This window comes from Coturnix japonica, chromosome 12, assembly GCF_054131305.1.
Source record: "Coturnix japonica strain WE chromosome 12, WE-NBRP24, whole genome shotgun sequence".
Classification (NCBI taxonomy): domain Eukaryota; kingdom Metazoa; phylum Chordata; class Aves; order Galliformes; family Phasianidae; genus Coturnix; species Coturnix japonica.
Genome location: NC_140674.1, coordinates 11238484 through 11251516, shown reverse-complemented (window position 1 = coordinate 11251516; position 13033 = coordinate 11238484). Strand labels below are relative to the sequence as shown.

General features: G+C 36.0%; 1 protein-coding gene across 2 annotated transcripts in view; it reads left to right on the top strand.

The window, feature by feature from the left end:
- PLOD2 (procollagen-lysine,2-oxoglutarate 5-dioxygenase 2) overlaps nt 1-9622 on the top strand; it is a 46795-nt gene extending 37173 nt beyond the window's left edge. The window contains exons 12-20 of one of the 2 annotated variants that reach the window (XM_015871496.3): nt 713-838; nt 1941-2082; nt 3272-3334; nt 4656-4769; nt 5154-5219; nt 6170-6274; nt 7157-7303; nt 7518-7643; nt 8462-9622. In XM_015871496.3, the coding sequence (XP_015726982.3) occupies nt 713-838; nt 1941-2082; nt 3272-3334; nt 4656-4769; nt 5154-5219; nt 6170-6274; nt 7157-7303; nt 7518-7643; nt 8462-8617 (1045 nt within the window). In that variant the 3' untranslated portion in view covers nt 8618-9622. The remainder of the gene's footprint in view (nt 1-712; nt 839-1940; nt 2083-3271; nt 3335-4655; nt 4770-5153; nt 5220-6169; nt 6275-7156; nt 7304-7517; nt 7644-8461) is intronic. The other variant, XM_015871497.3, reaches the window with a different exon arrangement.
- Nucleotides 9623-13033: the final 3411 nt, after the last annotated feature.

The window sequence follows — 13033 nt, the reverse complement described above, 5'->3', positions numbered from 1 at the left end:
CTGAAATTGTAGTATGCCTTGACTTTGCAGCAGCCTCTGGCAGGGTGCAGCTGATATAAATTGCTAGTTGTCACACAGTGTGGTAAGCTGATATTCCACCTGGGGCATCCTGATCCTGTCTCACTAAGCTCCGGTGCTGTGGGCAAGGTGTGTCTGCCAGTCCTTTGTGTTAGGACACTTGTAATATTTACTGCTGTAGGATGAGAGGGTAAAAGCCAGATGTATTAGGTGGTAGAAACAAAAACCTTGCAAAATATACCTACTAGTAGATACCCCCCTCCAATGCCCCCAAAACAAAGAGCTTTTTTGTTCTTTGTTTTCTTTTGGACTACCCTGTTTTGGGTAGCTAATTTTTAGGCTAAAGTAACTTTTGTAACTGAAGTTTCACAGTTTTTATCTTAGTATTCTTTGTCTCAGGTATTGTGATTCTTTTCATGCTGCCATGCTGAGGGTAGTATTTCTTGGCTGACAGAAATACAAGCTGCCTCTGCTTTATAGGAATCTTTGCTTCTGTTATAGTGTTGTTATTTCTGGGCTGTAGGGGCTTGAATCCTTTTTCTTTTTTTTGCAGCTCCAATTCAGAATAGCTGCTTCAGGGTTTGATAGCCACTGGTGTTTTGACTACACTCTACTCAAGTCAGAAAAACTGGTATTTTTTGGTATATTTTCATTTCACAGTTCATATCTTTTTACTCAATATGTTACTTCACAGAAAGATAATTGCTCCGCTTGTAACTCGCCATGGAAAGCTTTGGTCCAATTTCTGGGGTGCTTTAAGTCCAGATGGGTACTATGCTCGCTCAGAAGATTACATTGATATTGTCCAAGGGAACAGAGTGTAAGTAACTTTAAGCTGATTTTTAAAGGGATTCATGTAAGGTTATTAACAACATTTTTATACAGCCTTGTGTTATTTCTGAAGAGTCTTAAGCACTGTTCAACCATTAGTGTTCCATTGAAGCAATGTGTGTAATGTGACAAGCCATCAGAAATGGACATAGTGATGACTAGTATGTATCTGAGCATCTGGATACTCTACTCTGCAATACACAACACAGAAAATGGCTAAGCAGAGAAATAGGGAAAAAAAACCAAAACTGTACCCCAGGAACTTTAGTTGAAATACATGATTTTTGTGTTCATCAAATACTTTCTCTTTTTGAGGCAAATATTTAGTCAGTGCAAAACAGAATGACTGTCATTTCTTTGTTCTTATGTTTCTTGTATGCTATCTCAGGTATATTCTATATATCTTGACAAGCGCTTTCATTGCATAGCTTTTAGATTTGTCCTTCCCTAAGTTTTTATTTCCCATGAGTGATATGTTTTCTTGGTCTTGAAAGAGTAGAAAGATCTGATATAGACTGACTGCTTGAAAAGGACTGGATTGTTCTCAACAGCACTGAAGGATGTGCTCATGGCACAGGAGGCTTGGCTTTGGGAGGGAGGCGATCTGCAAAGCATGCATTGTAGCAGCACTGCTTTGTTGTTGATATTGGCCCAACTCACATAAATACATGGCCTGCTGTGGTCAGCGGGTGTTTGTGTGAGGAGGTCAGAACAGCTATGTTTAAGCTCATTTGAAAATCTGTTTTAAAATTATTTTATCCATCTGGCAGTGTAGAATAATATTATAATGTAAAAGATTTTGCCTTAAATCTGGAAACAAGAGGTACATTTGAAGTTAAAATTCATTTTAGGAGATTTGGCCTTTTTATTTTTTATGATAATACTTTGTAAACATTGATTTACTGCCTGTGCCTGCATTTGAGATTTGATTTCTTGCTGTCCAGCTGTAGTTTTTCAGATGTCTTGGGAACATTTCAACTTTGTTGCCTTGAAACTTGCTTTGTCTTGACAGCAAATACAGAGATGCTGACTTAGTAGAATGGAGAACAAAGTAGTTTTTGTGGCTTTAAATTATTTATTTTCTATTACAGAGGAGTATGGAATATACCTTATATGGCTAATATATACTTGATTAAGGGCCAAACTCTCAGATCAGAGATGAAAGAGAAGAACTATTTCATGCGTGATAAGCTGGATCCTGATATGGCTCTCTGCAGGAATGCCAGGGAAATGGTAAGGTGTATCCATAACTGCTTGCTTTTTACATGCACGCAGTCTACTTTGTCTTGCTACACTTGATTGCTTTGCTTGATTGGTCTTGAATTTTATATTTTACTTCTAATTCCAAGTACTGGCCAATTTTTGTGACATGGAGCATTTTAGATTTATTTCTTCACATTGTTGAGTAGAAGTTTTTCCAGTGTCGGTACACTGGTTACATCGTGATTTTTATTTAAATGTACTGAAATGTCCTGTTGAGGCTGAGATTTCTTCCTTGTTGGAGCAACCTCTACAGGATGAAAGAAGACTTGGTTTCTCTGCTATGCATGGTTAGAAATTTATCACTGCATGCAGAATATCTTTGGGCACTTTTACAGAAACTTCTAGCAGATTAAGTTGTAGCATTCTGCAGTGTAATGTATAAGTTTTAAAATGATAATGGACAGTGATGGTACAAAAAGCCTGAGTGATATATGAAATGGTAGCAAGCTTCTTGGAGTACAGTAGTTACTCCTTAATTCTTTTAGGTTAGATTAAAACTGTGTTAGGAATTTGTTACTTTGAGCTGTAAGTATTGAGAGGAAGATTATTTGCACTGTAAAAATATGAATATGTAAATCCACATTTCTACTGATATTTACACTAGTTTCAGCACAGAAACAAATAAGAGCTAAACCAGACCTATTTCCAGACACTATAGCATTGAAAAATAATTTTGCTGAATTGAACAAGAAAAGTTGGCAAGTATTAATTTTTTTTTATTCCCTCATAACAAGGCATGGTTTCTTTTGTTTGTACTGATTCCTCAGAATGTTCCCATCCAATTCTCTTGTATTCAAACCTTCTTAGCATCAGTTATGGCAAACCTGTGCTTCCCATGCGTTCGTCCAACTAATCTGACTGTGGCTCATCAGAAAACAGCTTTCTCTCTTTTTTGTCCTTCCCCTCTCTTTCTCAGTCTGTGCTGTAAGATGGTTCGGTACGTGCTTGTTTTTGTGTTGCAGCAGATAAGAAGGGGCTGGTGGAAACAGCTTTGAGATGTACATTGTGAGCTTTGCTTGGAGATGCATGTTCTCTGTGGAGGCATATCAGCTTTTGTCAAAGGCTGCTATTTCCCTATTGTAACTGTGGAAATCTGGTAGTTCTTGGACAGAGAAACTATGTATCAGAAAACTGATGTGATGATTCTCCTTCATTTTAGACTTTACAAAGGGAAAAAGACTCCCCTTCTTCGGAAACATTCCATATGCTCAGACCCCCAAAGGTGTTGCTTTACTTTTTGTTTTAAATCATTAGTTCTTATTACTTACAGTGTTATTTTATCACAGGAAGATCCTTTTCCTCTGTCCTTATTCCTCACAAAATATCACTCCATCTTTCTCTTCAGTCTTGTTGGGTTCAAAATAGCACCAGGGACAGTTTCTTTATGACCAGCTCTGAGTAACATAGGCTGCTTGTTTCCCTGGGGAGGTTTCTTGTTGCTGAGGTCAAGGTGTACTAAAGCTGTGTTCCAGCGGATAAGATTGATTCAGCAGTCCTAGTAAAGCTCAAATGGCAAGCTAGTCAGCCAGGGCCCCTCAATAAACACAGGGCTTTTGTGAAATTGGTATCATTTAGATTGTTTTTCCTGAGCCAGACCCTCCTTATTCTCCCTGCTGCAGCTACTTTATGATTTGATAGGTGCCCAAAACAAGGCACGTGTTTAACAGTCATTATCATTCTAACAACTTGACTCTCTTTCAGGCAAAAGTATAGATTAAAAATAAGATAATATCCAAGGGGGAATGCCATCCTACCACAAATCTGGATCTCAAATGCTTCTGAAATAACATTTGAATTTGAAAACCTGTGAATAAAATAAATATTGAAGTTCTTAAAAATAAATAAATAAAAATATAACACCGACAAACCACAAAACCACCCAATTTTCTGCCATCAGTTCTAATCAAATGAGTTTTGTTAATATCTTAATAGTTTGATAATGAAACTGTCTTACCACCCTTAATCTCTTGCATATATTTTTCCAGTATTTGCTAAGGGGAACATACTTCAAAATGCTCACTTATTTTGCACCCTGATCTGAAAATTCTTATATGCTGTATTTGCCAAAACCTTTTTATTTCAGGCAATTCACCAGACGAATCGTGTAGTGAATACTCTGAAATATGCTTCTTGTTCTGCTTTCTATTACTTTTTCTATTAGCTTGTTTTTTCAGTATTTAAGCAGAAACTATACTTTTCTTCTTCAGTTTGAGAATAGATACTCCCAGTGTGTCTGCTTAGGTTTTCTGGAAAACAAGCAATCACTTCACTTCTGTTTTCTCTTTTCTTTGTTATTGCATTTTGAAGAATATATGTTTTGGTTTAACTTGTTCAAATAATATTTTCAATCAATGCTTATAAACAAGAAGTCATAAGCCCTAATTTGTGACTACTGCGAACCATTTGAAAAGTTAAGATACCTAATGAACAACACTTGTATAATATTTTTATATGGGTGTGATATATTTTATTAAATAATAGCAGTCATAAAGACTGAAAAACATGGACAGTTTTGCTAATGATGTTTCCTCTGTTTGGTGTAGGGTGTTTTTATGTACATTACGAACAGACATGAATTTGGAAGGCTTATCTCCACAGCCAATTATAATACCTCCCACTACAACAATGACCTCTGGCAGATATTTGAGAATCCTGTGGTATGTACCTTACTATTGATTAAACAGTTATTTGTTAAAAAACAAAACCAATATACAACCTTATATCATTAACTACTTGGGACTTAAAGACTTCACATTAAAAACATTTAAATAAATAGTGCACAATTTATGTCTACTGCAATAAATGGTGTTCTCTGCCACCCATTTAATATCAGTTAATCAATTACCAATTACAACAGCAATGAGAAATGGCCCTGCTGTAACATTTTTTGCCATTTAGGTATGATGAGGTCCAGTTCTTTTGTGATAATAAGGAATGGTTTAATTGTTTCTTGCCCTTCCTGTAGGGCAAGAGAGCAGAATAAAATGAATTTCCTCTTTCACTTGAATGAATTCTGAATATTTTAAAATCATTCTTTTCAGGACTGGAAGGAAACCTATATAAATCCCAACTATTCAAAGATCTTCACTGATAATATAGTTGAACAGGTGGGTATAAATGCTCTTTGAAAAAGGCAAGTAATATTAGTCTAATATGTGAGACTGATGTAAGAAACTGGCATACAGTGGTTGTTTCCATGCTAATGCTATTTTGGTTTGTGGCTGAACAGTTTGAGGTTTTGGACCTCTAATGAATTTCTGTCACTGAAAACTGAGAAGTCCAAAAAATAATTGCTATATTGCTCAGGATAATGGAATTGTCCAAGTAATTGCTTTCTTCGAAGTAAAATTGCTGTTAATTCATTAGGACAAGCTAGTAAAACTAGCAGAAGACTTAATTTTTGTTAAGAGATTGCTGCTCAAATGTAAGGCAAGCTCTTAAATATGCTTTTCTTGCAGGTTTCTTTTTCCGCTTTGAATTCTATAAGGTCTGTATCTATAAAGGCTTTTGCTGGATACTTAAGTCTTTTTCTGGTTGGCTGGTTGCTTTCACGTAGCTTGTCTGTAAACAGCACTTCCCAGATAATTCTTCTACCATTCTTAGACATTTATTTCTATGTCAATTATCCACAGTCATTTAATGAACTTTATTTAATTAAGAAGCCAGGATAAATTCTTTTGTATTTAAAAGGATGTTAAGTTTGAAAGTATTTTTCTTAATGATTCTTATGTGAATGACCAGAGTTACCATGCAATGCACAGAATATTTGCGTACACTGACAGAGCTGATAATACTGGCTTATGAGTAACGAGATAGCTCTTAGTTATTGTTTCATTCTGTGAGAGTGCACTTGCGGACCAAGTCAAAACTTAATTATTTAAATGTGTCTGAATTATGACAGAAAAGGGAATGGCTTTTTTTATGTGTGTGTATTGTTGTTTTTTTATAGTGACAGAAAAGTGAAAGTCCTTGGAATGAGATTTTTAGCAATTGAAAATAAAATTCACTGTTCTATCAACTTCACTAAAAGTTAATTGTAGATTTCATCTTTTCATAGCCGTGTCCAGATGTTTTTTGGTTTCCCATATTTTCTGACACTGCTTGTGATGAATTGGTGGAAGAAATGGAACATTTTGGACAATGGTCTGGTGGAAAACACCAAGTAAGTGTCAGCCATTATAAACATGTCCTTATTAAGGGAGAGTACATTTATAACAAGCCACAGCATGTTGTAATAAACAAACTGTCCAAGAAATGCTAATAACCTAAGACATCTGCTGTGTAGAATAAAATGCTGAGTTTTGTCTACCATGCAGCTTGATGTTCAGTAGATTTAGAGACACCTTCAGTTAACCTTGAACTAGAAAATTCAGACACTAACAGCAACAGCTGCTGTAGTTGTTATCCAGGTTATCCAACAGTGGCTGGTCTTTGATAATTCTTCAGATTTTACCTGTAAAGTCTTAATTTATCAGACTTGTCCCTCGAAGCACTTATCCACAGGCATTACGAACTACTGCGTTCGTATTTGCACCAAGCTTGAAGTATTAATGACTGCTTAAATCAAAATTTTGAAAACAGGAACATTCGTCGTCTTCACAAATATTTGGAAGGAGATGAATTACAGTCAGGGTATTATTGCAGGTTGGAGCCTCCAGAGAAACTTCTTCTTTTAAATCATACTTTTAAGATGAAAGTATGTTAATATATTTATTTTCATGGCAAGTTGATGTGTGTACTCTAATCTAACTTCTATTGCCTCCACTTCTCAGTAATTGAAAACAGTACCTTAGTGAAACCTTTATTTACAGGCAACACATCCAAATATTGACTCGCCTTCTAAGAACTGTCCAGTTCTTGCCCATTGATATCTCAGCAATTTATGTCACAGCAGTTGGCTGTGAGATTATTGTGCATCAAGCTCAGATACGCCCACTAAAGCATTACTCTGCAGTTTTATGATTCTGCAGATTCTACATATTTGTAGAAGTGCCAGAAGCATTCCACGCACATATTTCAAAGCTATTTATGGTGTTTTCGTTAGGACAGCCGTATTTCTGGTGGCTATGAAAATGTCCCAACTGATGATATCCATATGAAGCAAATTGGACTGGATAACGAATGGCTGCACTTCATAAGAGAATTCATTGCACCAGTAACATTGAAAGTATTTGCTGGTTATTATACCAAGGTACGTGTTTAAAAGTTGCAGATAATCTCCAAATGGAATAACTAATTCTAAGCATTTTATTGAATTGTTTGCTTTGTTTGGTGACTTTACAAGTGAGGTAGCAATAATACAGCTGAGTGTTGTGTTAAGAACACAGCTGAGTTTTAAATAAGCAAAGAAAGCTCACAGGGACACTGAAGTTCATGTTGAAGTCTGACTGTATATTTTGTTTCAGGGATTTGCTTTATTGAATTTTGTTGTAAAATATAGCCCTGACAGACAACGATCGCTCAGACCTCATCATGACTCCTCTACGTTCACAATCAACATTGCACTCAACAAAGTAGGAGAAGATTTTCAGGTAAGCTGGCAAGTTATTTATTGAGCTAAAAATTGTCATCATTTAGGTTTCTAAATTTTTTTCCAAACAAGAACCCAAACCGACATGCCTAAAGACAGTGATGAAGGGGAAATATGTGCAGCGCAAATTAAGGCATATTATTGACTGGTGGTTTTGAGTACTGAACTTTCTCAGTTGCAGGATCAAGACCTGCTGATGCATTCAGGTTGAATTAGTCAAAATGGCTTCAGATGGTACCAGGAAGAAGTTTTTCAGAGATCTTTTTTTTTGTTGTTTTTTTTTTAACATTTTTGAAATGCTTCATCTTTTTGCAGTAGAAAGCAATTGTTTCAATTATTTTAAATATTACCAGGTTGATTAACCTTCTCTTGTCCGAGAGAAGTATGTTTCCCAGATTTCTTCCTTCACAAAGCTCTGCTTCAGTTAGAAACCAACAGTTGGTATAATTTATTTAAACTTTAAGTGCTGTCTTGTGTGAAGGTGGACATTGATTTGCTCCACTCTTTATTGCTTACACAACTGTTATTGATGAACTGTTCCTCAGAGATGCTGATAGAAAGAGTTGAGGGAATGTTAAAGAAAATCAAAAGGAAACCTTTCATTGCTAAATCTTGCTTGTTATTTATTGTTCTGGAGGTGATGTCATTTTAACAATATTGCTGCAGTGTTTTCATTATTTTCTTTCCTTTTTCTTAAAAAGTACAAATGTTAAAAAGTCTATTATTAATAATTGTGGATAAATATAAAGAACCTAATCATATAAAAACACAAGGTAAATGAGTGTAGTGATGCTTTTTTTGTTTTCCTTTTTGCTACAGGGAGGTGGATGTAAATTTCTTAGGTACAACTGCTCCATTGAATCACCAAGGAAAGGATGGAGTTTTATGCACCCAGGAAGACTTACTCATTTACATGAAGGACTTCCTATCTTGAATGGCACAAGATACATTGCAGTATCATTTATTGACCCTTAATTTTATTGTTTTGCCCTCTTCAACATCAGTGTTTGGTTCCTTACATAAACATTTATTTATAGTTTTCTTCTGGAAGATGGTGATACACGAAGTTACTGTTCCCAGACAGCAAGGCTACTTTGGGCTAAAAGAATGAAAAAAGAAACTGTTTTTAAATTGCTGAAGATTTGTCAATATGTGCTCTGAGCCTTGAGTTACAAAGTAACGTGTCCTGCTTATTTTTCCATTCTGCTGTCTTAAAGAATAAGATAGGAGGAGGGAAAAGGAAAAAATATTTTATAATGAATTCATTCTTTGTTGGGAAAAAACATCTTGGATGCAAAATTATCTGGAAAAATGATTGTGGTTTCCATTCCATAAGTGACACACCTGAAGTTGTGTGGTATGTGTATTCGGTACCAACCAATTAAAAAACACAACATAAAAACAGTGAATGTCATATGCAGTCATTGGGAGTTAAGCAATAATTCCATCAGCTGGTATATAATGAAGGGAAAACGTCTCGGTAACAGTCATCTTCATTCATTTTCATAATTAGAGGAAAAAAAGAATCTATGAAGAAAGAGTAACAATTTAGCTAAGAAAAAATGTTTTCATCATTTGTTTTAATAACTTGTCCTCTTGGAAATTTATTTTTCTTCACAAAGTGACCTTCCTTTTAAATGAGTTATTTTTCTAAATGTGTAATTGCACCCAAGTGATGCTGGAAATTTGTTGTTTATTTTCACAGAGCTGGTAAATAGAGGGATATTTTGTAAAGACAATTTTCTATTATTTAAAATTACTTGAATTTTCTACCAGGAAAATGAAATTGCGGAAGCCTCTTTTAAACCGAAGGATCTTAACTTGCCATTTGTTTTAAAGGAATCAGTTTAAAATAATCCTACTTTATCTACTGTTTGTAATTTAAAGAAACTTGAAGCAAATGATCTCAAAGTCTACCGTACCAAAATGCGCAACGTGTTGGAAAAACTTGTGAAAAATAAAAGGTAATTTTAAATTAAATGTAACAGCTTTTTACTTGGCTGTATTAAGTTCTTCTTGTGTGTTGCCATTTTTTTACAGTAATTATATTTATTGATAAATAATTTCAAAGGAAATGTAGATATATTTGGATTGCTAGGAGCTTCTTGAATTGTTGTCAGGCTTCAGCCTATTTGATGTGTTGTCATTAAATTGCTTCTCTTAGCTGGCACAAATGCACCAAAGTCAAACAGGTATATCGTATCACTACCAAAGTTGTGTTGAACTTACGGAAGAACCCCAGGAGAGTGGATATTTCTCATCTTTTTTCTTTCTTTAAGTAGAGAAGTTTTTGATTATCTGAGCAGATCACTTTTACAAGCTAATATTTTATGGTGCTTCATATTAGGTTTCCTAAAGAGAAGTTCCGTTTGGAGTCGATAGAAGAGTGAGATTATTCTGCTACACCAAAGTAGCCAGTCTGCTTATTTCCCTGTTTCATTGCTCTTAGGGGAGTAGGTTGTAATGTGACTTGAAGTTTCACTGAAGCAAATGCAGCAAAATGTAGTGATTTCTATAGAAAGCTCAAGTGATCTTGTTAAGAATTTTTTCTCACGGGAAATAATTTGCTTTCTTTTCTCTTACAGTGTCAACCCTTCTCCATTTCAGGCTTGCATTTGGAGATCAATAAATGTATTCCCAACTCTATTTCCATACACAAAACACCTCCGTCTTAGTGAGTGTCTGTGGACGTTTATGTAGCCTATGCTCAGACTAATATTGCAGAGCAGAAAGTCTTCACGACTTCAGAATGAAAGCATCTTTTGTTAATTGCCTCTTTCTGAGCATTTGCCTGCAGTCCGTTAGGCTGACTCAGAACAGGGGAATATTTTTACCACTGGAACAGTAAAAGGCAGTTTAGTGTTATGAGAAGCTGTCTTGAAAATCGAGTGACGAAAGAACAACCAATCCTTTAATGAAAAATATGGGAAGTTTTTAAAGAGTGAGACCTTTTTTTTCATGAGTCCTTTTGTGTATTATTTTTACTCCTCAGTTGCATTAGATACTGCTTACTTTTTTTCTTTTTTTCCTTTTATCTTTTTTTCCTCTCAATTTAAGACTTGCTTATTGCTACATCTATTTGCATCTACTAATCAACTGTCACTATGTTTAATACACACTAGTTAGACGGGAAATGTTTACCATGCTCACGTTCCTATTTTTTTTTTTTTTTTCTTTTAAAAGAAGTTATTGCCAAGGTTATCAGCTTTCTTTCAGGTGGACGGCAGCGTATACAGAGCTGCCTGAATTTACTTCTTAGTAATAACAAACATCAGAAAAAGATTGTAACTGTTCACCCAAATTAGTTCTGGAAGCTTTACTGCACTGTCAGAATGTCACTATGCAATCTCAAGCAATCAGAATTAGGAGATAATTTTTCATTTTCATTAGTTTTAAAAGCACTTTACAAAATTTGACTTTCCTAATAGTTTGTTTTGGGACGTTTGTATGTGCATTAGAAGGAAAGCAGCAGCTTGAATCCCAGCAGTGTATGAGAGACCTTGGGAGTGCAGGGACATGAAGGTGCTCTGCAACAGAAGAGACGTTTGTGAAGTATCTGGCTTTTCTTGCTTTCACCTAGGTTTATATTTTTTTTTTTTGCTGCTCAGTACCTGAATTTGAGATTGTGTCGTGGATAAAAAGCAGGAGATCATGGTGTAGACATGAGGATTTCTCAGCCTTGAGCTGATAATAATACAGATTGTCTTTTATTTTATATTCATGAACTATACTGACTCTCTGATACTCCTAAGTAGCACTCAGGATGTTTACACTCTCAATATTCTTTAATATCACTGTGTAACAAGGAATTTCAATGTTTACTTGTAGCTTTATATTTTATTTTATTTTTCCTGGCTATTACTATTCCACTCTTACTGTGATCTATTAGGATTGAGACTGATAAGCCCCAGAGGAAGACAGGTTTACAGTGAGGCAATAATGATGAAATCAATTGGATTGTACCTTATTTATTTAAAGGCTTTTGTCCAACCTACCATATGCATTAACTGAGAGTTATTTCAGAGCAGAGCTTTCACACTAGTTACACATATGAGTTTTGCGTTTAGTTTTCTGTTTGAATGAATCTGTACAGAGTTTTCTTTTTGGCTGCTGCAATGAATTTTTAAAAGAACACATGCATTTCACTTACTTTTTATTTCTGCTGTGGTCTAGCATGGGTTCAGTTCTGAAAGAAATAAGTACTGTGAATCTTTACTTTCTTTTGCTCACGTACTTGCATGGCAGGGTAGAGTGCTCTGCTGATTTTCTGAGTGCAAGGGAGCAGAATTCTCTGTCTCAGGAGCCCCTTGTGACTGAAGTATCAGGTAAGGTGCTTATTTATTTATTTATTTTAAAATGGGATTGTTTGATTTTTATGGCGGAGTGCAGATTAGTGGGCAAAGCCTTTGTAAAATGCATTTTGAGAACTGATATTGAGTTTTTAGAGCTACTGGTTGCACTGCTGGAGCTGTTGGACTGCAGAGCTGCAGGGATGAGTAACCCCACTTTGGACACTCAGCCCCAGTGGTTCCTTTCCTTCAGTCACTGTCAAAAGAGGACACCACTGGCAGAAAGTTCCTCGACTGTGGAGGAGGTCTGAGAAGGCAGTCCATTTTCTGAGTTAGTGCTAAGGCAGCTACACATTTAGAAATGATCATCATTTTCTTTATCCCTAAGTAATTTATTTGTTTAGGAAAGTAAGTTTCTGGATTGAGCTTCACTTCAGAAAAGCAACTTTGGCTGTGCTTAAAGCAGTGCCTCTTGGGAGCTATTTTGCAAAAGAAGGAAATGTGAGAATAAGCTGTCTGATAAAAGTGCATCCGTCTTAAGTTATTTATTAGAGTAAAGCAGGAATTGAAAGGCATTGTTTCACTCAGTGTACTTACAGCCTGTGCTGGCATCAGCACAACTTCAGGAGTAGCAGAGCTGGGACCCAGACAGTGTTGATGGGGTGAGATGAACTGTCTTGAAGGCAGCACTTCTTGGTGATGCTGTGCCCACCAGACCTGCACAATTTTCTTGTGTCTGTGTCCTGAGCGTTCCAGCTGTGCATGCTTGCACTGCTTATTAGTGGTCTGTGTCTGCTGAACGTCCCAGTGCCTGGGTTGGCAAGGCAGCTGCATAGTCACATAGCAAGAGGGTTACTCAGGGACTGGACTTCTGGCTTGAAACCCAAATTCTTCCATTTCCAAAAATTTGTCTTAGTTGTGAAAGCAGTTGCTCAGCTACTAATGGCTTTTATACCCTTTTGATTCCTCTGTTTTTGGAGGAGGGAGCAGATAGAGGAGGAAGGTAACAGTACATTTTGTATAAACTGCTTCCTTACCATAAAATCATTAATACAGACAAGGCATGAAAATATTGCATTTTCACAGATTCAGCAGTGGCAAT